Genomic DNA, 25,616 nt, shown 5'->3' with positions numbered 1-25,616 from the left:
AAATAAATACTCGAAGAACTTTAATAAAAGACTTCCCTGATTATTTCGGTAGAGACGATCATATAAGCTTCTTGTCTTCAGAGAATTCATAGCTTCTGACTTCTGCTTCCATAGGACAGCTTCAGAACTAGAATTTCCTTAGATCCCTAGAACACTCACAGCTTCTGATTCCTGCTTCCATCTAGGACAGCTTCAGAACTTGAATTTCTTTGATCTTCTGATCATTCACAGCTTCTGATTTCTGCTTCCATTCAGGACAGCTTCAGAACTTGAATTTCTTTGATCTTCTGAACATTCACAGCTTCTGATTTCTGCTTCCATTCAGGACAGCTTCAGAACTTGAGTTTTCTGGATCTTTAGAACATTCGCAGCTTCTGATTTCTGCTTCCCTCGGATAGCTTCAGAGCTTTGAATTTCTACCAACATCACTTCATGCTAGATTTGTATCAGAACATTGTTGAATGTACCAGAGCATCATCTGAGCAACTCTACATCCTGAAATGTTACAGAACCAAAACTAAACGACAAAAGTCAGCATGAACGAGTTAGAACATAAGATGTATGTTTGAACACATTATATGTATCAGAGCCATATAGGCTGAAATAATGTATCAGAGCAAATAATGTATCAGAGCCATAACATTATATGTATCAGAGCAAATAGAATTTTGTCAGAACAAATAGACAAGTATAGATCAAATTCTATTATCAGTGCTTCTGATTCATTCTTCTTTCTTGCTTCTGATTTCTGAAGCTTGACAGCACTCAGCTTGCTTCAGTTTCCATGGTTTTGCTTTGAAGATTTTCTTCACTTCTTTATACCTGCAAAACACTTAAACCATATAGAACTTGCAGTTCTTGTTAGTGAATGTGTGGGAGCTTTACCCAGCAACTGATAGATTTAATCAAATCATTTATCTTTCTCCCCCTTTTTGTCATAACATCAAAAAGAATATTTCAAAAGAATTAGATGCATAAAACGACAAATAGAGTCACTGGAATGTAAAAGCAAAGAAACTTTTTCATTGATAATCAAACAAGGATTACAAGAAAGGAATGCAGGAAAACAGATGCAACAAGGAGAGGAAACTACAAAGACCAAAAGACTAAGATCCTAGCCTACGCAAAATCCGCGCCAGAACATCATGAATCCCGTCAGTGCTTGTAGCTTGCCTTGTCATGAAGGAGCGAAACTCAGCATTGGCTGCTTCTTGCGCGTCCAAACGAGAAGCCAGCATAGCTTGATTCTGATGAAGAGTTTCCAAGGTCTCCATCAGAGCTGAGGTTTCACCAGAAGAAGAAGCACCAGTATTTCTGCCCAGAGGGACAGCAATCTCAGCAGGGTGATCTTCTGGAAGATCTTCAGCTTGTGCATCTTCCATTTCCTCATCTGAGGCTGACTCAGAAGTAGCCTTAGCATATTCTGGTTCAGGCAGCTCAGAAGTTCCATCTTCCAATGCTTGAAGAATAGCTGCTAGGTTTGTTGGAGGAGTAGGACCAGCAACTTCAGCACGATAAACCACTACTGGAAAGACCATGTGAGGTGCTTTTTCAGAAGGGTTCATTCTGAACCAGTTGAACAGCCACTGAAAATCTCCAGTCAGCACAGGAAACCATGGTCTCCACACCACGATGTCTCTGCAGAGATTTTCTTCTTCCAACTCATCTGCTGGTATCTTCCTTTCAAGAACATTTCTGTTCCTGATGAGATGGTGATGGCTGCTCTCACCAACTTCCAACCGGAGACCACGAACACCAGGAGCTTCAGACATAATCCTTCTCTGAGTGTCTGTAGCCTTATCCAGAAAATCCTGACGAAAGGTATTCCAAAGGTTGTTTGTAGCATACTCATCCAGATGATTAAGGTGAGCAGCACCTAGAATCTCCAACCAGCCATTTACATCAGCATGTAAAAGCTCCAGATATGTTTGAGTGGTAGGGGTTGGAGGGTTGACAATGAACCTTGAGTCGGGAAGAACAACACTATAGGGATTAGGTGTTCTGGTGGGAAAAGGGTATGAGAGAGATGAAGAAATATCTGATGGAAGGGTTGAAGGAGAGGAGATATCAGATGGTGAAGAAGGTGGTTCCGAGAGGATGAATGAGGAGGAAGAGGTGGTGGAGGTCTTTGAAGAGGGGGGTGATTGAGGGGAACCGTCAAGGGGTTGATACACTTTGAGAGGGTCATAGGAGATCCTAACTCTTTTAGGTTTGGTTTCTGGTTCAGCAGATGCCTTTCTCTTTTGTTTCCTATCATTGTCTTGATTCCCAGAGCTTGACGATGGATTCATGATGAATTTTCAGATATTGGAAACTGCTAGGGTTTATGATATGAAAAGAGAGAGAGAGACGAAAAAAGAAACCGAATGCAGAGAGAGAGAAATATGAGAGGGAAAAGAAACGTTTGAAGAGTATAAAAAGAAAACTGAAAGAGAGTAAATGATGAAAAGCATTTAATGTTACGTGACATGAGGAGAGATAATAATGACAAAAGACGTGATTTGCACAGTTACCTAAGTAGACGTCCCCTCAACTGCACGCACGCTTGTCCAGGAATAGTGAACACGTGTTTACCATCTGGATAGCCAGTTACTGCTGTTTTGCTTTTATAGAGATTTTGAATCAACTTTAGACACTGAAACGTTAGTAATAACTGAATCACAATTTCTAATTGATTTCTATCAGAACTTCTTAAAAAAAATTTCATATAAAAGGATACTCATACGTAAGAATTTCTCATCTTCTCATTCTGAGCTTGTTTCTGAAGACCCATTTTGTACCAATTATATTGAATCCATCTGGTCTAGGAACAAGATCCCAAACATCATTCCTTGTAAACTGATTCAGTTCTTCTTGCATAGCAATTATCCAGTCTGGATCTTCTAGAGCATGATCAACAGAAGTTGGCTCGATCAAAGATACAAGACCTAATTGACAGTCTGCATTGTTCTTAAGGAATGCTCTTGTTCTGATTGGATCATCCTTCTTTCCAAGAATGACATCTTCTGAATGACCAGAGATGAGTCTGGATGATCTTCTGACAGATGGTTCTTCAGAAATACTTAGATCCTCCAGAGAAGCTGATACTTGATCTTCAGATTCTTTGCTTCTGAGAAGCTCTGCTTCTGATGCGTTGCTTCTTGGCTCAACAACTTCTGATATATCAATATCACAATCTGCAAAATTATCAAACTGCTTTGGTTTTTTCAGAACCAAGCTTATCATCAAACCTGATATTGATTGATTCTTCTACAATCAATGTTTCAGTATTGTACACTCTGTAGCCTTTTGAGCGTTCAGAATATCCAAGAAGGAAACATTTTTGTGCTTTGGAATCAAACTTACCAAGATGATCTTTAGTGTTCAGAATAAAGCATACACATCCAAAAGGATGGAAATATGAAATGTTGGGCTTTCTATTCTTCCACAATTCATAGGGAGTCTTATTTAGAATAGGTCTGATAGAGATTCTATTCTGAATATAGCATGCAGTGTTTATTGCTTCTGCCCAGAAATGCTTAGCCATATTGGTTTCATTGATCATGGTTCTGGCCATTTCTTGCAGAGTCCTATTCTTTCGTTCTACAACCCCATTTTGCTGTGGAGTTCTAGGACAAGAGAAATCATGGGCAATACCATTTTCTTTGAAGAACTCTTCAAAGGATCTGTTCTCAAATTCACCACCATGATCACTTCTGACCTTTATGATTTTACACTCTTTTTCAGATTGAATCTGAATGCAGAAATCAAAGAACACTGAATGAGTCTCATCCTTGTGTTTCAAGAATTTTACCCATGTCCAGCGGCTATAATCATCTACAATGACTAATCCATATTTCTTCCCTCTGACAGATGCTGTTTTGACTGGGCCAAACAGATCAATGTGCAAGAGTTCTAATGGCCTTGAGGTAGAAACAACATTCTTGGACTTGAATGCAGGTTTGGAGAACTTGCCCTTCTGACATGCTTCACAAAGAGCATCTGATTTGAATTTCAGATTAGGGAGTCCTCTGACCAGATTCAGTTTGTTAATCTGAGAAATCTTTCTCAAACTAGCATGACCTAATCTTCTGTGCCAGACCCACTGCTCTTCAGAAACAGACATAAGACAAGTCACCTTCTGACTCATAAGATCTTACAGATCTGTCTTATAAATGTTGTTCTTCCTCTTGCCTGTAAATAGGATTGAGCCATCCTTCTGATTTACAGCCTTGCAAGACTCTTGATTAAAGATTATATCATAACCATTGTCACTCAATTGACTGATAGATAAGAGGTTATGTGTTAATCCTTCTACAAGAAGTACATTAGAAATGGAAGGAGAGTTACCAGACTTTATAGTTCCAGAGCCAATTATCTTGCCCTTCTGATCTCCTCCAAACTTGACTTCTCCTCCAGACTTAAGCACCAGGTCTTGGAACATAGACCTTCTTCCTGTCATGTGTCGCGAGCATCCAGAGTCCAGGTACCATGACATGTTGTGCTTTGTCCTTTTTGCAGTCAAGGATATCTGCAATAGGAATAATCTTATCCTTAGGTACCCACATTTTCTTGGGTCATTTCTTGTTAGATTTTCTCAAGTTCTGATTGAACTTGGGTTTAACATTGTAAGCAATAAGAGGAACAGCATGATAATTCTTAATGTGAGTTTCATGATATTTCCTAGGTTGTGTCACATGCTTTTTGGTGTGTGTTATGTGAAAACTTTGAGCATGTGAAGTGTGCCTAATATCATGGGAGTGGCCATACTTGAACTGATCATACAATGGCTTGTATGTGATTTTCATTTCATTAACAGGTTCAAGTTTGTATGGGGTTTCACCCTCAAAACCAATGCCGACTCTTTTGTTTCCAGACACAGCATATATCATAGAAGCTAGCTGACTTCTGCCAATACTTCTAGATAAGAACTTCCTGAAACTTAAATCATATTCTTTCAGAATATGGTTTAGACTAGGAGTGGATTGTTCTGAATCAGAAGGAGATCCAATATTATTGGATAATTTTAAAAGTTTTTCTTTTAATTCAGAATTCTCCAACTCAAGCTTCTTTGTTTCAAATTCAAATTGCTTTTTCAGCTTTTTGTATTTGAGACTAATCTGAGACTTGAGTTCCAGAAGTTCAGTTAGACCGGAAACTAACTCATCTCTAGTAAGTTCAGAAAATACCTCTTCAGAATCTGATTCTGATGTAGACTCTGATCCGTCATCTTCTGTCGCCATCAGCGCACAGTTGGCCTGCTCGTCTTCAGAATCATCTTCTGACTCATCCCAGGTTGCCATAAGACCTTTCTTCTTATGAAACTTTTTCTTGGGACTTTCCTTCTGAAGATTTGGACATTCGTTCTTGTAGTGTCCATGCTCATTGCATTCATAACACATGACCTTCTTCTTGTCAAATCTTCTGTCATCAGAAGATTCTCCACGTTCAAATTTCTTTGAACTTCTGAAGCCTCTGAACTTCCTTTGCTTGGTCTTCCAGAGTTGATTTAGCCTTCTGGAGATCAGGGACAGTTCATCTTCTTCTTCAGATTCTGATTCTTCAGGATCTTCTTCTCTGGCCTTAAAAGCGTTAGTGCATTTCTTGATATTAGATTTTAATGCAATAGACTTACCTTTCTTTTGAGGCTCATTTGCGTCCAGCTCTATTTCATGACTTCTCAAGGCACTGATGAGCTCTTCCAGAGAAACTTCATTCAGATTCTTTGCAATCTTGAATGCAGTCACCATAGGACCCCATCTTCTGGGTAAGCTTCTGATGATCTTCTTTACATGATCAGCCTTGGTGTATCCCTTGTCAAGAACTCTCAATCCAACAGTAAGAGTTTGAAATCTTGAAAACATCTTTTCAATGTCTTCATCATCCTCCATCTTGAAGGCTTCATACTTCTGGATTAAAGCTAGAGCTTTAGTCTCCTTGACTTGAGCATTTCCTTCATGAGTCATTTTCAAGGACTCATATATGTCATAGGCCGTTTCCCTGTTAGATATCTTCTCATACTCAGCATGAGAGATAGCATTCAGCAAAACAGTTCTGCATTTATGATGATTCCTGAAAAGCTTTTTCTGATCATCATCCATTTCTTGCCTTGTTAGCTTTACGCCTCTGGCATTTACAGGATGTTTGTAACCATCCATCAGAAGATCCCATAGATCACCATCTAGACCCAGAAAGTAACTTTCCAGTTTATCTTTCCAGTATTCAAAGTTTTCACCATCAAATACCGGCGGTCTAGTATAACCATTGTTACCGTTGTATTGCTCAGCAGAGCCAGATGTAGATGCAGGTGTAGGTGTAGACTTTTCACTTTCATCAACCATCTTTTACTGAAGCGTTTTTCTCTTCCTGAATCTTTTCTAAACACGGTTAAGTGCTTGCACCTTAGAACCGGCGCTCTGATGCCAATTGAAGGATAGAAAAACACTTAGAAAGGGGGGGTTTGAATAAGTGTAGCTTTAAAAAACTTGACAGATAAAAATAAATTGCACAGTTATTTTTATCCTGGTTCGTTGTTAACTAAACTACTCCAGTCCACCCCCGCAGAGATGATTTACCTCAACTGAGGATTTAATCCACTAATCGCACGGATTACAATGGTTTTCCACTTAGTCCGCAACTAAGTCTTCCAGAGTCTTCTGATCACACACTGATCACTCCAGGAACAACTGCTTAGATACCCTCTAAGACTTTTCTAGAGTCTACTGATCAACACGATCACTCTAGTTACAATCTGCTTAGTTCACTCCTAAGACTTCCTAGAGTATTCTGATCAACACGATCACTCTAGTTCCTTACAACTTAATGTAATCAATTCTAAGAGTTTACAAATGCTTCTTAAAAGCGATAATCACAACTGTGATATTTCTCTTAATCGTTTAAGCTTAATCTCACTAAAATATTACAACAGCAATGTAGTGAGCTTTGATGAAGATGAAGATTCTGAGTTTTGGATTTGAACAGAGTTTCAGCAAGTTAATTTGAATTATATTGTTCAGGATCGTTAACCTTGCTTCTCATCAGAACTTCATATTTATAGGCGTTGGAGAAGATGACCGTTGAATGCATTTAATGCTTTGCGTGTTCCGTACAGCATCGCATTTAATGTTATACGCTTTTGTCAACTACCTCAAGCCTTGTTCACGCTGTGTCTACTGACGTAGCCTTTAATAGCTTTTAACGTTCCTTTTGTCAGTCAGCGTAGCTTGCCACTTGTACTTCCTTCTGATCTGATGTTTGTGAATACAACGTTTGAATATCATCAGAGTCAAACAGCTTGGTGCATAGCATCTTCTGATCTTCTGACCTTGAAGTGCTTCTGAGCGTGATACCATCTTCTGAGGTTCAGTGCTTCTGATCTCTTGTTCTTCTGATGCTTCCATAGACCCATGTTCTGATTCTGCTTCGACCATCTTCTGATGTCTTGCCAGACCATGTTCTGATGTTTCATACTGAACCATTTGAGACAAAGCTTCTGAGCGCTGAATTATGCGTACTCTTTATATATATTTCCTGAAAGGGAAATTGCATTGGATTAGAGTACCATATTATCTTAAGCAAAATTCATATTATTGTTATCATCAAAACTAAGATAATTGATCAGAACAAATCTTGTTCTAACATCTATCACACTTGAGTTCTGTGTTAATGTGAATAACTGAAGTACATCCTTTGTTTGTCGGAACAAAATCAATTATGGCACAAGAACTATTAACAATCTTGTTGAGTTGGATCAAGTCCATGCTTTTCTTATAGAAATAAGGATTGAAACAAACAATTCCCCCAAGGTGATGAATATGATGAAATCCAATTTAAAGTCTATTGCATATGAGCGAGTTGGATCCAAAAACCAGGTATACCTATGAACCGTATTACCACTGAAAACATGAAGCATATTCTTAAGACGTGTGCATCTTTCTTCAGATCTACCTTAAAAAGTGTGTCAAACACCTTGTACTTTATTCCGAAGAGGGTTTTCACATCAATGGCTATCTTAAAGGTGAGGAAATAGGCGTGAGCATCTAATTGCTTGGAGCTTGAAGTCGTTGAAAAACTCCTACACTAAAGTGTTGGGACCCTATTATTCGATCACCATGATTTTTTATGCTCAATAGGTCTCACACGAGGCAGAAGACATCATTCTTTCCCTGAAGACCCCTATGAACAAGGCATACTTGGAGATTTTTTTAAATAACCACTTTTTTCAAAAGAAATACCTAAATAATCATGTTTTCAAAATATTTCTCAAACTAACCACTTTTAAAAAAAATTGTCACAAAAAGTATGCGCCACTACTTGTGGCGCATGCACTCTAATTAGGCCTTAGGTGCCATTGCCTGTGACACATGCTCATGTGTCATGCCAATGGCAATGGTGCATGCTTGTATGATTTAGAGGCATGCGCCATTCAGTATGGCTCCTATGTTGTTTTGTTTTTAAATTATTTTAACAACAACAAAAAATTATAGAAAAAAATAAGTTATAATGTTATTCCATAAAAAAATTACATAATGATTGGATAGAATTTTGATGACCTGCTCGATTCAAACGCCTACCGTTCCACATGGCAACCCTTATGCTTACTTTTGAAACCTCACACGATTTCTATGAGGTGTTTGGCGTCTCTTAGTATTCGCCTGAGCCTGTAGTGTTTGGTGCGAGAGTCCTGGGATATTAGTGTTATCTAACATATTGTCAATCATATCTTCCTAGTCGTAGGCGCTGCCATAATTGAATTTGGGGCCCATGTTGTCGTAGTTGGGTCGTGTTGGTTGGGTTATGTGTGGGCACACTGGTTGGTTGAATTGGTATAATGAATCATTTTGGAAATGAAGCAATGGTTCTTGTGGTTTTTGGAAGACATGTGTTGGTTGGGTATGATGTTTGGATGTTATGGTGGTGTGATGTTTGGTTGTACATTGATTAGGTGCTATGGTAAGATGTGGTGGTATCATACATGTCATCGATGTTGTGGTAAGATGTGGTGGCAGCATATGTTTGGTGGCGATATGGGTCATGCTATTGGTTTTGTGTTTGGGTGTGTGCCATTAATTGGTCGTAGGTTTGGGTGTATATGGTTTCACAATATTGTGGGATTGATTGTTGGGTTTGGGTGGGTTGACAATATGGTCACGTGAAATATGTTCAACATGCAAGCCAACACACATGCACCAAGGGTTATGGCACATGCTCCCACTTTTGTACACATGTGCCAGTTAATGTGGCGATATCTTTTTGCGTGCATGCAGTGGCAGCGTGACATCTTTGCAGAATATGGAGGCTAGGGGTCACCACGACATGCATGCAAGTATGCAGAGCACGTGAATAGCCAAAGGGAGTGGTGCCTATGTAAATTCTATAAAGAATGCACCATACATTGTGGCACATGGTTCTTTAAGGCCCAAGCTTTTTCCAACCTATTTAAGTGCATGCATCCCCTTTCTGAACTAAGTCACACTACTATCAATCCAAAATACACTCCAAGTAAACCAATCTTACACAAAATGGATCATACACAACATTACATAGTCAGTGCTCATATAAACGGCGAGACATTCGACTGTAAAAAGTCCGGGTTTAATTTTCGTAATACTGATTTAACTCGGTTTAGAATAAAAAGTAGATCAAATTTTGCAAATTTCAAAGAGTGACTAGAGGCGAAGTTACAGTCTGGTCCAGTTTACCAAATTATTTATAAGAGTCTATTCGTATTTGACAATAACCAAGTTATATATTTTCAACTAAAGGTTCATGATGATGATGATGTTCAAAATATGTTTTGAACTCACGAACATTCTGGGTTCAACGATATTGAGTTATATGTTTTACTACAACAAACTCATCAGTCTCAATTTGTTGATCAGTCACAAGTTTTTGACAAAACTGATGATGACCATACCAAAGTATATGTTATTAACGACAAAGAATAAGAAGATGAGACGCTAGTTGATTTTATGGTGAATGATGAATCTGTAGACCACGAGCACGAGCCATTACCTTCGAGACATATGTATTGTCCTCCTCATCACATGACAAACTTGAACTTGAAAGAAGAACCAACCTCAAATATCTTTTGTATCCTGTATATGTAGATGGAAAGAGCTTTAAAAGTTAAAAGTTGGAGACAGATTTCGTACAAAAGAAGATTGTGTGAGAGCTATAAAAAAGTTTCACATGGAAATCTCAGCGGATTATATTATAGATCACGGTAATTTAGGGAGGTACGTCATTCTATTTTGTCAAAAATTGATGTGCATGTTTTGGCTATCACCATCTTACAAAAAGAAAAGTGATTCTTGGGAGATAAGTTCTATTGATCCACCTCACATTTACATTACCACCAATCTGACGCAAGGATTAATATGCCAAGAAATCTCGCCTCTCATTAGCAAGGATTAATCATTGAAGGTGAGTACAATAATCTACTAAATTGTTACACGATTCAATTATACTCCCTCTTACAAGAAGGCATGGATAGCAAGGACTAAAGTCGTTGAACTAATATACGACAATTAGGAGGATTCGTAAAAATAACTTCCAAAATATTTGGTGGCAATTAAGTATTATGCTCTAGGAACTGTTGCAATTTCGGAGACACTCCTAACATTTGCCCTAGGAAGAACTTGTGTTAGTGGAAATAGAATATTCTATAGACTATTTTGGGCGTATGAACCATGCATCAAAGGTTTTGTATTCTGCAAACCTATTATACAAATTGATGGAACATAGTTGTACGAGAAATATAAAGGAACGTTACTCATGGCAGTGGCACAAGATGGCAACAATATTATTTTTCTAATTGCCTTCTCTTTAGTTGAAGGTGAGACTGTTGGTTGGTGGAGTTTCTTTCTCAATCATATTCGATTACATGTTGCCCCGCAACCCAATCTATGTTTGATTTCAGGCTGACATCCATCTATTAAGAGTGCTTACACTAACCCTGGTAATGGTTGGCAAGATTCTCCTTCTACGTATGTCTACTACATTAGACATATTGCACAAAACTTCATATGGGAGATCAAAGCGCTTCTAAAAAAGTTATTAATGCTGGGTATACCTTAACAGAACCATCATTTTAGCACTACCGCGAAGAGATCAGATTGACAAATGCGGATGCACTAAGGTGGATTGATTATATTCTAGCGGAGAAGTGGATCAGGGAATTTAACAATGGTCAAGATGGGGCCATATGACAACAAATCTTATGAAATAAATGAACTATGTCTTCAAAGGCATAAAAAACCTGCCGATAACCGCATTGTTGAGAGTAACCTATTTTAGGTTAGGGTTACTATTCAATACCAGAGGTTCAAAATGGAGGTCAGTGTTACAATCGGGGTAGTTGTTTAGTGAAAGCTCTATGAAATTTATTCAGGATAAAACTGCCAAAGCTAACACACATGGGGTTACAATGTTTGACTGTATTAAAGGTTGGTTCAGTGTAGAGGAGACAATGGACCATAATAAGGGGAAGGCAAGGGGATACTATCAGGTCGAACTAGATAGAGGTTGGTGCGATTGCATAAAGTTTTAAGCCTTTCGTATGCATTACTCCCATGTCATAGCGGCATGTTCACATGCTCGCCAGGACCCTTCTAGACATCTATCCTCCATTTACAAAGCCAGAAACGTATTCAATGTGTACAACAATAGCTTCTCGGTGGTAGAAAATGAGGATTATTGGCCTACTTATCAAGGGGACATTGTTTGGCACAATGAGCATATGCGAAGGAAGAAAAAGGGCCGCCTTAACAACATGTGTATTCGAACCGAAATGGATATGACAAACAAAATGGTAAGATTATGCAGTACATATCATCAACCCGAACACAATCAAAAAAATTGTCCCAATGTTGGGTCAAACTCCACAACTTAATTATTGTATGCACTCTTGATATGTAATTTATTTTCTGTAACCATGAAATTTCATATTAAATTCAACTTTCATTTTATATTCAAGACAATATTCAGGTACAACAAAATAAAGACAACCACACATAAAACAACAACACGATAAATTAATAAAATGACTAAGCACATCAACATGTCTAGGAGATTACAACCATCAGGACAATATCAGCTGATTTACGCATCATAATACGAACATCCTTGTCAATTTTAACTGGCTCCCACATAGAATTTCTACATTTTGGTTGAACACCGCAATAAGTCTATCAATTCTTCTAATCTTTTCACCGTCGGGAATGTCTCCGTCTAACCAACATACCAAGCTCCTCTAAAAATGCTCGAAAGTCTCTGCGTTCCAAAGTCAGATATTTCTCAGAGGCTTTATTGGCGAAAAAGAAGTTGAACATTTCTTTTGATAATGTAAGACATTTTTGAAGAAAAGTTTAAGGGTGAAATGAAAAGATGAGTGGTAAGTGGTGGAAATAAATGACCTATTTATGTAAAAAAAAACAAAACAACATAGGAGCTAGGAGGAATGACGCATGCTCCTAATGCTTACATGCATACGCCATTGCCATTGGCATGACATAGGAGCATGCGTCATATGCATTGACGCCTTAGTGCAACTTAGAGTGCATGCACCACAGGAAGTGACACATCCTTTACATGGCAAATTTTTTTTTGTTTGAAATGTATTTAGTTTGGTAAATTTTTTGAAAAAGTGGTTATTTGATATTTTTTTTAAAATGTGATTATGCTAAAAAAAATCATATTTGAATGGGTGGAGAGGGCACCGATACCCCAATAAATGAAACATGAAGCAGGACCCTAACCTATGGAGACCTTGACCAACCCATGTCTGCACCTGTTCACTCTCAATTTGATAACTATACACTAAGTATCAGTGTTTTAAAAATCGGACCGGTCATTAAACTGGTGAGGATACTGGGTCACTGGTTCATTGGTTGAACCACTTGGTCACTGGTCAAACCGCACGACTAAATCGGATTAAAGCGGATAACTCGGTTGAATAAAGCGGTCTCTATTGCAATATTATATATTTATTAAATCGGCCGAACTGGATGACTTAGTCTCTAAAAAAATATCACAACACCTACAAAATGTTACAATTTTAAAATATCATAATTTCACATGTTTATTTTTTACATTCAAATTCTAAATATAATCATCACTCACAACAAAATAATACAAAAAATAAATTTAAATAAATTTTAAACCAAATCTAATTGCAAACAGGGGAAAAGTTGTTTCAAATAAGGTTTGAATAAAGTCTAATTATATTTCAATTATATTTTTTATAAACAAATCATGAAAACGGCGTCTGTAACACGCGTATAATTTTAATTTTAATTTAATTGGAATATTGAATTAATAATTAGAATTATTAAGGATTTTGTGAAAAGTAATGGAAAAATAATGGCTTATGGCATTTGGGCCATGTGAGAGAATAGTAAAAGAGGGGGGTGTGGTGTAGTAAGGCTTTTACTAATTTTTAATATTATTTTTCATAAAATAATTGGAATTGGGAAGAAAGGGGAGAAAGTGGAAAAGAGAGTCTGAAGGTTTTTGGGAACACGAAGAACTGCAAGAGAACTGAAGAGGGAGAACCAATCAAGAACTCTTGGCTAAGGTAAGGGGAGACTCTCCATTTAATCTCTATTATCGTATTATGGATAATGATGTTGATTAGGAGTATTATTTGGATCAATGGATTCTCTATTCTGAATTTTACTGTTTGTGTTCATCAATTGGATTGGAAATTATGACTGTCAATCCCTAATAACTGAGTAGAATTAGGTTGTGATCAGTAAAATTGATTGTAGAATCATATACTATTGATGTTGGATGAATCCTATGCTGTTTAGAATGTGGAATTTCTGGTTTTAGATCCAAATCGCAGGCTGTACAGATGAATTCGCGAGGAAAACGAATGGGTAAGTTGCAGGTTTTGGTAAACTGCTGCCCATTTGCGTATGATACGCGTATGGGGGGGGGGGGGTGGTATGCGTATGGTACGCTCCCCATTGTGCACCAGAATGTGTCTCTCTGCTTGTACGCGTATGGTACGCGTATGGTAAGGTGTTGGTACGCGTATGTGCGTGTTTTGTATGGAAATATGATTCTGTTCATACGCGTATGATACGCGTATGGTGTGTGTGTTGTGAAATTTTGTCCCTGTTGGTACGCGTATGGCCAGCATGAACTGCATATTTTACTGTTTTGTTATTTTGAAAGTTTTACGATGTGTAACTTTTGAACTGACGAATCTGTATGAATTATTGTTATATGATTTGTTGAATGATGTTAATGTATATATGAACATACTTGTTTATTAATGATGATGATGGTGATGATGATGAATGAGTATAAGATGATGTTACTCATAGTATGATGATGATGATAGTATGTTGTATATATGTTTGCATGCATTCATAGTCATTTGATGAGGGTTGAATCCTAATGATGAGAGGATTTAGTGAAAGGCAAGATTCCCATTGTGTGGAATCTGTGCTGGCAGGGCCGTATCTGGATGATGATAGATCGGTCGATGGGTTTTCCCATTGATGATGTTGGTACCACATGCATAGTGTCAGTTTCATACATATGCATGATTTTTATAACATGATTAATATATGTTATGTGATGACTTGATGTCTATGGATGTGTGACGATGATGTGTCTGAATGTGAAACGATTGGGTGAATGATATAACTATGATATATTGTTATTTATGATGCAATAACATTGGTTAACTGTGATGAGACTCACCCTTACTTGTTGTCATTTTTCAGATTGAGGATAGCGGCGTGACTGATTGAGGATTAGCTCATAAGTCGATTTAGTTGTCGTGTCGGGTGTCATGCTCTGATAGATGTAACACTGGGAGCGCGATGTTTTGAGTTTTAGAATATAGCTCTATTTGTTTACTTTATTTAAAGTATGATACATTGATGATGTGATATTGACTTGACGATTTATTTCTGCTGTGTAAACATGATAATTTGAATGATGAGTTATGTTTAGATGTTCTTGATGAATGCATGACATATGACCAAACGAGGTTTATTTTTCTATGAATTGTGACACCTTTCTTCATATTACTCTGATTTAATTTCGTTAATTGCCGCGGGTTATTAGAGGGGTGTTACAGCGTCATTTTGTGCAAAAAAAAGAGTGTACATTTGAACCACCGTTTTTTTAAAACCGTCGGTTCACCAGAATTTTCTGGTTTTGGCCGGTTCAATGACATATCTGGTCCACCAATCAGACCAGACCGGTGACCGCTCCGGTTCCCGGTCTATCGGTCCGATCGGCCGGTTCGGTCCGATTTTTAAAACACTACTAAGTATGGTGAATTAGGTGAAAGACGTATCTGAGACCATTTATCAAGATCTTTCTACTCTTGACCCTTAACATCCGTCGACAATACATACATATACACATACATATAGGCAACAACATGACATTTACGACCCTTTGAATGGTTTTAAACCATTACCAACATTAAAACTTATTTTTTAATGGGAAATAGCTACAACGAGAAAGAACTGACTCATACAATAGGAGTAAGGATCCTATCTATTTTTTTAAAAAAATTGAGAACTACTACATTACTATAATTTTTCTATTATGTGTATAAAGTAGGGGTGTTCGCGGTGCGGTTTGGTTCGGTTTTGAGCATAAAAGTCATCCTAACCGCGAGATAAAAATGCATGCGGTTCGGTTTGGTTCGGTTGATTTTTAAAAAGTCATCCAAACCAAACCAAACCAAACCAATGCGGTTAGGATCAGTTCGGTTGACTGCGGTTTACACTATAAAATAAAAATATACTGAAATAAAAGGAAAAAGGAAAGTAATTCAATGTCAATATAATATATGATATTATACCATACAAAAGAAATTATATTACAAGAACAATAGAGAACTAAAAATACATTATAAATGAAATACATATATTAGACAGGAGAGAATTATATATATATATATATATATATATATATATATATATATATATATATATATATATATATATATATATATATATATATATATATATATATATATATATATATATATATATATATATATATATATATATATATATATATATATATATATATATATATATATATATATATATAATACAAAAACTAAGTGGATTATGCCAAAACTTAAGTTAATAAATTAATTATTAAAATTCAAAACGTTAGATGTGGCTGTGTTCAATTGAATTTGGAAAGATAATAAATTAATTATAAAAATTTAAAACTTAAGTTAAATATGCGGTTTGGTTCGGTTCCGTTCGGTTTCGTGAAATAAAAACCGCAAACCAAACCAAACCATGCGGTTCAGTCCAAAAACCATCCAAAATCATCCAAACCAAACGCGGTTTTTTGCGGTTTCGGTTTGGATTGGTTCGATTTGCGGTTTTGCTTTTGGATTGGTTCGGATACGATCACCCCTAGTATAAAGTTAAATAAATATTAATTTATGTCACATGTCTTAGATATGCCTATTTTTTACATACAAAATTATAATAATAGAGAAAATAAATAGAAAAAAAAATGAAAAGGATCTTAACACATGCAATATGCCTAGTAATATGCTGACTTAAATTTATTTTATTTTTTTATTTTCAATTATTTTACACTTAAACAATTATTAAAATTAATATTATAATGTAACAAAAAAAAGACTATTGTATTATTAATTTGGTATTCACTATTCATTTATAAAGATTGTATATAAAGATTGTATATATTATTTTGTTGTATTAAAATCGGCGGTGGCAGCATTAGAACTGAGTTACTTCCCGAAACAGAGTTCACCGCCACCTGCACCTAGCACCACAACAATCCACCACTCTTTAACCCATTCCCATTAGCAGAAGTCCTCTCTAGACTATAACAATGGCAACAACCTATCACCAACCCACCACAATAGAAGAAGTCCGAACCCTATGGATTGGCGATTTACAATACTGGGTCGACGAAAACTACCTCACGAACTGTTTCTCCCACACCGGCGAAGTCATCTCCATCAAAATCATCCGCAACAAAATCACCGGCCAACCAGAAGGTTACGGTTTCGTCGAATTCGTCTCCCACGCCGCCGCGGAACGGGTTCTTCAAAGCTACAACGGAACTCAAATGCCGGGAACCGAGCAAACGTTCCGGTTAAACTGGGCTTCGTTCGGTATCGGTGAACGCCGTCCGGATGCCGGTCCCGATCACTCGATTTTCGTTGGGGATCTTGCTCCGGATGTTACTGATTATCTTTTGCAAGAGACTTTTAGGACTCATTATAGTTCGGTTCGCGGTGCGAAGGTTGTGACGGATCCGAATACGGGAAGGTCTAAGGGTTATGGTTTTGTTAAATTTGCTGATGAGAGTGAGAGGAATCGGGCTATGTCTGAAATGAATGGGGTTTATTGTTCTACTAGGCCGATGAGGATTAGTGCTGCTACGCCGAAGAAAACTACGGCTTATCCGCAGAATCCTTATGCTGCTGTTGGTGCTGCTGTTGTTGCTCCTGCACCCGCTCCTAAAGGTATAACAAAACCTACCCTTTTATAGTTATGGTTGTTTTGGATGAAGAATTTGATTAGGAGCTTATGATGTTAGTGTTTATGTAATGTATATGTTATTTAGCTTTTCTTAATTAGCATAAGCTCAACAACATTCTGTTTCATGTATAGTTTGAATTTTCTTTCTTGACTGATTTAGAGTGGAAGAAAATACTACATGATTGATGTTGCTATATAGTTAGGTGTATTAGGATGATGAGTTTAATTAAGGGTTTATAGTATAAAATCTTATCATGTAAGGGTTTATAGTATAAGTTGTTTCTATAACAGAGAAATTAAAATAAAGTCAAACCGTCTTCATATTAGGTAGTACTATAAGTTATTTTCATAAGCTATTTTGGATAAATTATGGAAGGAATCGGCTTATTGATATGCCCTAAGTTGTTTCCGTATGCTCTCTCAAGCAGTCTTCCAAAGGTTTATGTTAGAAAATAAGTTCGAATAAATCAATCCAAATGGCCTTAGTTTTCAACCTAACGTGTTTTTCAGCTTGCCCTTCAAAGTTCTGACCATAATATTCAGCAACATTTTATTTCATATATAGTTTTAATTTTCTGTCTTTACTGATTAGGAGTGTAAGAAAATTGTTCATGATTTGTGTCACTATATATTCTGTACTAGTGAATGAGTTTTGGGCTGAAGACTTGCACTGTTATGTATAAGCCAGTTAGCTGTGTTCTGATTTGATAGAATTGTACTAATTCTTGTTGTTGAGATTAATTAATATAGGATGGAATGGAGTATATCTTCAATCTCATTCTGTCCATTATCTCTATTTCTTCTCTTGATTTGGGGTATAAATTGAACTAGTAACTTGTTTAGTAATCTCCTTCTCAAACTGTGGAAAGAAAGCTTTTCTTCTTTTTCTATGGTTAACATTGGTATGGCAATTATTTCATTTCATTTTTTCTTATTTCACTTATCATTTGATATCTAACATTAGTTTGGTGGGTTCTAAAAAACATTTATGCCTTCTTTTTACCAAACCTAGGTCATGCAATCCATCAAATTTCAAATGCTGCCAGTCATGTACGGTGTAGATATACATTTCATAATGATGCGACTAGAACCTTACCTCACTAGGAAAATTATACATTTCATGATGATGCGACTAGAACCTTACCTCACTAGGAAAAAACCTGCATTGAAAGTTGAACATTTAATTATTTTTAGTTTTCTAATATTTTGATTTAGCCTATGTCTTGTACTCGGTTAAGTGAATTGAGTTTGATTTTGGCAGAATTGATTTCGGTTAAAAGTGAGTTCTGCATAATTGATATGTTTGGATACATTAACATAAAAGTAATTCTTATCAATTGATGTAGTTTGGATAGTTTGTATCAAAATTGATTTTAGATATATAATTACTAAAATGGATTTAAATATGTAAGTTTATAATTAGATTTTATGTCTATTAATACAAATATTTAATTTTATATTACATTGTTAAATCTAATTGTTTATAGGTTCATTCAAAATTAAATTATAATGAATATCGCATTAGAAGCCTTTGTAAATTGCATCTCTTTTCTTCATCTAAAATTGCTACTGTGTCTCAAAAAGAATGCACTTGTTTTAGAGTTATTAAAACAATTACATACTATAAAAAATAATTAGAACCATTGCCAATTACTTAAACAAATATATACTCCTATAAATATTCAGACTTATGACTTAGGTTAATGGGCTGGTTGTGTAAGAAAAGAAAAGGAATGGGCTTTTACAGGTTACAGCTTGGTTCTTCTTCATCCCTAACCTTTAGATAGAAGCTGTTGCAACCTGAAACACAGTTAATAAAAAATAAAGATCTGCAAATGACATGTTGAAAGGGGTGAAATTGATAGATTAAATTGTTTTGCTGGAGAATTGATCACGGTTAAATGCAGAAGCTAGGAATTGATGCTTCATTTGGAATCAATTTTAATCAAAGTGAATCAATTTTTAAAACAAAATCCAAACATCTTTGCAGCTTCCTAAATTGCGTTTTGACCCTTCAAAGGAGTGTATCATCATCCTTAGAGTGAAACCAAACAGGCACTTAGTACAGCTTAGAAGACATACTTATGTTAGGAATTCAATGATTGGATTCCAAAGAAGGAGCACTTTTACTAGGAAATAGGAGAGCAATCTCTCCTCCAAGGATTTCCCCTTCATAATAGAGTTACGTCTCTATTTACAAATGATAACAATGCCGGCTAATTAGCTAACTGAATTCTATAAGCATTCTTAACTACTCTAATCAGTGTAGTCAAGATCGAGTGGTGGATTGTAAGATCTTATGTGCTACGGATGTCTAAGAATGCTACGATCAGAGAAAGATCGTTTACATCGTCGGCGTGGTCAAGATCAAGCTTTTTGAAGCAAGATCGTAAAAAAGATGTGCTGGGTCTTTTTTGGGCCTTATTATGATTTTCATGTTTTTGTGTGTGTGTATATATATGTATGAAATTACCCCTTTTCCCTTCAGTAGGATTTTACGTGCCATGCTAACGATCCGAGTTTTATGATCTTTCACAAGCCGGCCGATCCTACTTAAGATCCTGTGCTTGACTACATCGACTCTATTCAACCATTGTTCCATATCCTAACAACTTATCTATGATCTCCTTTGCAGCAACATATCCAGTTCCAGCATACACCGCCCCAGTGAATACAGTTCCACCAGAATATGATGCAAACAATACTACCGTAAGTCTTTGTAGCCCTAACATTTTTTGAAATTTTCATTCCCTATGGGGCTCTTACATACTTTTGAAATGCAGGTTTATGTTGGTAATTTGGATCTTAATGTCTCAGACGAGGAGCTAAAGCAACACTTTCTGCAATTTGGAGAGGTTGTTTCTGTCAAAGTACATCCCGGCAAAGCATGTGGTTTTGTTCAATTTGGGGCTAGGTCTTCTTTTTCCCCCTAATCTCTTTCTAATCATTAAAATCTTTTCGTAATAATATTTTAAAATTGAATCTAAAAATAAATGATAAGATTTTGATATGTTGCCTTTCAAAAGAAATAAGTTTCCCGTGACCCATTTTACCATACATCTTGAACTCTTTCACGATCTCTATACTTTTTCTTATATGATGAAAATCATTTAACAGCTCTTTCACGATCTCTTTATAATTTTTCCTTACGCCTAATATGTGATGAATCATTTAACTTTTTTCATATCTGATGTCTGCAGAGCATCTGCTGAAGAAGCCATTCAGAAGATGCAGGGAAAGATAATAGGTCAACAAGTGATCCGAGTTTCTTGGGGTAGGCCCCTAACAGCTAGACAGGTATTTTTCCTCTAGAGATGGTTACTTTCTTGACAAAATACTTATACTATATAACCTTGTGCATTTGTGTATATCATTCGTTTGAATTTCAGAAACTCTCTCGATGTACAGTCGCAGATTGCATGTGGTCCAAAATTCTTTAGGTTTTTAAGAATCCTTACATGGAGTTATACTTCTAGCATAATTTTTGTTGCCCTTTTCATGTCCTTCCATGCTTCAATGTAGAAGTTTGTCTGTTATGTGTGGGAGATGTGCCTAGATTCTTGTTCTACAGAACAACCTTGAGATTGTGAATGTATGGTAACACGTGAATGGCCAATGTGGGACATCGAGAATCCTTTACACATGCTAATAGTTAAAGAATGAAACAGGAGATGATGTCGTTGGAGTCATATGTATAGCTATGGTTGTTGATGTTTAAAATGCTCAAGGTTATATATCAATGAGTTTTGATATCTCTGATTAGTTCAATAAGTAGCTCATGTTTAGAGTGTTATGTTTGCTCTAACAAAATGTTGACCCGAAATGGTTCATGGTTGTAGGACATACCTGGTGGCTGGGGACAACAGGTGGATCAAAGTCAATGGAATGCATATTATGGATATGGACAGCAGGGTTATGAAGCTTATGCATACGGGGCTGCTCAGGATCCTTCAATGTATGCATATGCTGGATATGCTGGCTATGCACAATATCCTCAACAGGTAAGTTATCTAATTTTAAATCCGGTTTACGCATGGCATTGGTTCTTATTTATTTAAGGCAATAACTTTATTGGACCACTCATGCTTGTAGGTTGAAGGTGTCCAAGACGTAACAGCTATGTCTGTGCCTACCATGGAACAAAGGGAGGAGTTGTATGATCCTCTGGCAGTGCCCGATGTTGATAAGTAATTGTTTTCTCTTTCTTTTTTTAAACATGGGAGATAAACAACTCAACTTCAGCATATAAATTTCTTGTGTATTTCTGACATATACGTGATTGGTTTGCCAGGTTAAATGCTGCATATCTCTCGATACACGGAAATGCCATTTTAGGGCGCTCTCTCTGGCATAAAACCTCATCCTTGCAGCAAGCTTAGGATCTACTTGCATTTGTACTTCATGGTTTTGTATTTCAATACACTCCCAACTGTAAATGCAACTATTTATTAAGTTGGGTTAGGTTTAAATTCCGGTGACAAGTCAATCCCAATACTTCTCCCATGTGGCGGTTGGCCGGTGTAAAAACATGACAATTGGCATATCAGTAGACTAGTGTTTAATTTGATCGATCCCATTGATTATACTTCTGATTTTGACCAATTAGGTTAACTGAGTAATATATTAAAGGACAGAGGAAACATTGCTTGACAGGGAAACTTCAGCCTCAATTATGAGTCGATATGTATTTGATTTAAATGCTTCAGTTAGTCGTTAACTAATTGATTTAGTGAGTACATAACTCAATAACTCATTACTTGTTTTATAGACGTGGCTTGTCCTTATGTGGTGTTTTATATGTTTGTGGGTCTACACTTTAACTTCTTGTCAAGTGATTGTCTTTTCAAAAGATAAATAAAGTGATAAAAGTACATTAAAAAATCCTTCATTCAAACCTTGCCTCACCCAAGCCTTGTTATAACAAAACAAAGAGGACATACATGATCAATGAAAAACACACACACACACACACACACATTTTGATAGCATAAATCGTCATAAACATAGACATACATAATAACTAGAACCTGCTACCCTTATTATATGTTTGGCATAAAAATAAGTAATCAGAAAATGATTGGAAATCAATTACAAGCCTGATATAATGCACGTTTTGATCTCTTCAATCCCAACACAGCAAGAAGTATTCCAATGTAGTTTAAATTGTAAGCTTCTTCAAGTAGTTGAAACTTGTTAAGATTCCATGGAGGAAACCTGAACCAAAAATCAGTATAGTAACTTCTCCTAGCAACAGCCTTATAGTGACTGAACACTTCAAATGAGAACTTTCCATGGTACTTGCCAAATCCACATTCACCAACTCCTCCAAATGGCATGGTATCCGCTATATACTGAACAGAAATTAAGCAGACCGACCATATTAGACTCTGTTTGGTAAAAAATAGTAGATACCGATAAAAAAACTCATCATCGTATGAATACCTGTATAATTGCATCATTGAATACAATACTTCCAGATGATGTTTCAGATACCAATCTTCTCTGCATAGTTTTGTTTTTTGTGAAGGCATAAATTGCTAGAGGTTTAGGCTTTGAGTTTATGAACTCAATACTGTCTTCAATCTTCTCTACCTGCAAAAACCATGGAATTAGTAATAATTGAAACTAGAAAAAGACAATATTTAAGTTGTATATTTATCTTACAGTAATTATAGGAAGGATGGGACCAAATATTTCTTCTGTCATAATTGCTGATTCAAGTGGTGGATCCAGTACTATTGTTGGTTCAATAAATCTACATAACATTTTAATGCAAAACACTTCAGATAAGAAAGATAATCATGAAAATAAAAGTAAGAAAAGAGAGAGTATTAATTACAGTTCATCATCATCTTCCATTGAACCACCAAAAACCACTGATTCTTTGACCCTAGGATCATTGAGAAAACCCTTGATTCTGTTGGAATGATGTTTGTTAACTATCCTTGCAATGGTGTTAGAACCTTTTGGATCATCTCCAAACATTTTCTTAATCCCTTCCTTCATTAATTCCACCTATTAAAAAAAAGACATGCTTCAAAATCAAAGTATACTAACATAACAAAATACTTCAAAAAAAAAATCCATTTATTGCTTCTGTACCAATGTTGAACTGAATCTCTTTTCTACAAGAACATAATCAATTGCTATGCATGCTTGTCCTGCACAAGAACCATACTTTGCCCCCAAGATTCGTTTCACCGCCACCTTATTGTTCAAAAACAGACGTTCAGTGACACTAATAACTATTTTAAATTTTTACCGCGAAATTAACACTTGATATATAGTATTATTTTTTGTATTGTCCCTTGTACTATATGTTTCAACATTACATGTGACAAGATTGAATGAACATGTACCTCTCTGTCCCAAGAAGTTGATAGTGAATCAACCAGTGCAGGACATTTTCCACCTAGCTCCAAAGTTACTGGAGTCAAATTCTCCACCGCAGCAGACATAACTAACTTCCCGACTCGCACACTTCCTAAAAAAAGATAAAAATAAACATATACCATATCACATAAAACTTACTCTCTCTTTTCTTTATTATAAGCAAAATTTCACTTTTTTAATTCATCGAATAACTGATGTATCTAGTCTATATATAAAGAAAGAAGTAAAGTAAAGTTGACCTGTGAAGAAAATCTTGTTCCACTTTTGCTGTAAGAGTATCTCTCCAACCTCTGGTCCCCCTTCAACGATCTTAATGCCATTAATGTCCAAATAATTTGGTAGAATAGTTGAAAGGAGAGAAGAAGAAGCCGGGGCCAGCTCTGAAGGTTTTAGAACTACAGTGTTTCCAGCAGCTACAGCTCCGATTAATGGCTCCAAGGACAGTCCTTTTCATAAAACCAATCATATGTAACTTGTTCATAATTTCATATGGTAACATACACAAACATTACCTTAAAATTTTACTTAGATTTAATCTATACACGCTAAAAGCGTATTCTGAAAACATGTGATTTGATCAGACGCATGTGTAAAAAAAATATACGCGCGTATAAATGAATATATTTTTACTCACCAAATGGGAAGTTCCATGATGAGATAATGAGAACTAAACCAAGAGGCTCAGCCACAATTTCTGCACTTGAAAGCAGTGCTATTTGTGGCAGTTTAGCCTCTTTGCCAGCCATCCATTGTTTGAAGGATTTTATTGCCAAATCTATAGATTTCTTTAATATTCCAACCTGCAAGAACACATGGATGAAACAAATAGCTATATATCTATATATATAATGTATTAATATTTGGTATAAGGAGAGTATATGAAACAAACCTCATCTCTGAAAGCTTCAACATGATGCTTTCCTAAATCCTTCTTAAGGGCCTTCAAGATTTGTTCTTCATTTTCTCTGACAAAGTTTCTCAAACCGTTTAGCTGTGATTTTCTCCATGAGGCTTCTTTTGTTTTTCCACTTCCATAGTATTTTCTCATGTTGTTTAGATCTTTTTCTAGAGCTTCTGCTGAGAACTCCATGTTACTATAATATTAGAGACTTGTGCACTAGAACAATGCAACTGTAGTATATATAGATACTCACACCCACACACTTTTAGGCCTTTATATATGATGGAATTAAATAATTAATTAGTAGTCATGTAAGTGTGGTTAGTAGCTGCAAAGGCTTATGCAATAAGTTTTATGATCAAACTACTTGCCCAAAAAAAAAGTTTTAAATACATAGTACCCTTGCAATAAGCGAGATTCGGTTTATCTCGATAAAAAAAAGTTTTAAATTTCCTTAAAATGTTAAAATTCTACGTCGTTTACTCCATAAATGCACAAGTTATCCTGTAATATATTTTTTTTATCTATTCTTAATTTACTGTTCAAATTGTACACTCAAGGAGAATTAAAAATATTATAAGATAAAACAAAACTTACCTATATTGCAGGGTATCGTATATTTAAGTCAATAAAGAAAAATTAACTAGTAAAAATAATTTTAATAAATAAACTTTGTCATTTCAATAATTTATAATGAGTGCGTTCCTTTAAGATTAGTCTTTTAAGTTAAAATATTAATTGTGTTTATGTTTCTTTTTGTGACTCAAATTTGCAGAATCAACGTACATAATAAGACAATTTAGAGAAGACAATTTTATTTATCTAAAATA

The 25,616-nt window shown here is 36.0% G+C and overlaps 2 protein-coding genes across 2 annotated transcripts; one reads left to right on the top strand and one right to left on the bottom strand.

Moving 5' to 3' along the window:
- The first annotated feature begins 16,698 nt into the window (after window positions 1-16,698).
- LOC131653972 (polyadenylate-binding protein RBP47B'-like) lies at window positions 16,699-22,162 on the top strand. The gene is made up of 7 exons (XM_058924332.1): window positions 16,699-17,476; window positions 20,128-20,201; window positions 20,276-20,406; window positions 20,693-20,789; window positions 21,332-21,493; window positions 21,585-21,679; window positions 21,784-22,162. Exons 1-7 carry the CDS (start codon window positions 16,837-16,839, stop codon window positions 21,869-21,871), a joined length of 1,287 nt encoding a protein of 428 aa, XP_058780315.1. The 5' UTR covers window positions 16,699-16,836; the 3' UTR covers window positions 21,872-22,162.
- Window positions 22,163-22,313: 151 nt separating this feature from the next.
- On the bottom strand, window positions 22,314-25,047 carry LOC131653970 (aldehyde dehydrogenase family 3 member F1-like). Its single transcript, XM_058924331.1, has 9 exons — window positions 24,775-25,047; window positions 24,520-24,685; window positions 24,125-24,331; window positions 23,852-23,976; window positions 23,595-23,699; window positions 23,332-23,507; window positions 23,157-23,247; window positions 22,935-23,084; window positions 22,314-22,843 (listed from the first exon to the last, which is right to left on the bottom strand). Exons 1-9 carry the CDS (start codon window positions 24,973-24,975, stop codon window positions 22,577-22,579), a joined length of 1,488 nt encoding a protein of 495 aa, XP_058780314.1. The 5' UTR covers window positions 24,976-25,047; the 3' UTR covers window positions 22,314-22,576.
- Window positions 25,048-25,616: the final 569 nt, after the last annotated feature.

This window comes from Vicia villosa, linkage group LG2 (genome assembly GCF_029867415.1).
Source record: "Vicia villosa cultivar HV-30 ecotype Madison, WI linkage group LG2, Vvil1.0, whole genome shotgun sequence".
NCBI lineage: Eukaryota > Viridiplantae > Streptophyta > Magnoliopsida > Fabales > Fabaceae > Vicia > Vicia villosa.
Note: the sequence above shows the minus strand (reverse complement) of the source record. Positions and strands in the feature narration are given on the sequence as shown.

What these genes read in the sequence shown, in the direction of transcription:
- LOC131653972 (XM_058924332.1), top strand. Translation starts at nt 16,837, where the DNA reads ATGGCAACAACCTATCACCAACCCACCACAATAGAAGAAGTCCGAACC. An exon ending in TTTGTTCAATTTGGGGCTAG is followed by an intron (nt 20,407 to 20,692) that starts GTCTTCTTTTTC and finishes TGATGTCTGCAG; the next exon opens with AGCATCTGCTGAAGAAGCCA. An exon ending in GGCCCCTAACAGCTAGACAG is followed by an intron (nt 20,790 to 21,331) that starts GTATTTTTCCTC and finishes TCATGGTTGTAG; the next exon opens with GACATACCTGGTGGCTGGGG.
- LOC131653970 (XM_058924331.1), bottom strand. Translation starts at nt 24,975, where the DNA reads ATGGAGTTCTCAGCAGAAGCTCTAGAAAAAGATCTAAACAACATGAGA. An exon ending in GAACAAGATTTTCTTCACAG is followed by an intron (nt 23,977 to 24,124) that starts GTCAACTTTACT and finishes ATCTTTTTTTAG; the next exon opens with GAAGTGTGCGAGTCGGGAAG. An exon ending in TCAATGATGCAATTATACAG is followed by an intron (nt 22,844 to 22,934) that starts GTATTCATACGA and finishes ATTTCTGTTCAG; the next exon opens with TATATAGCGGATACCATGCC.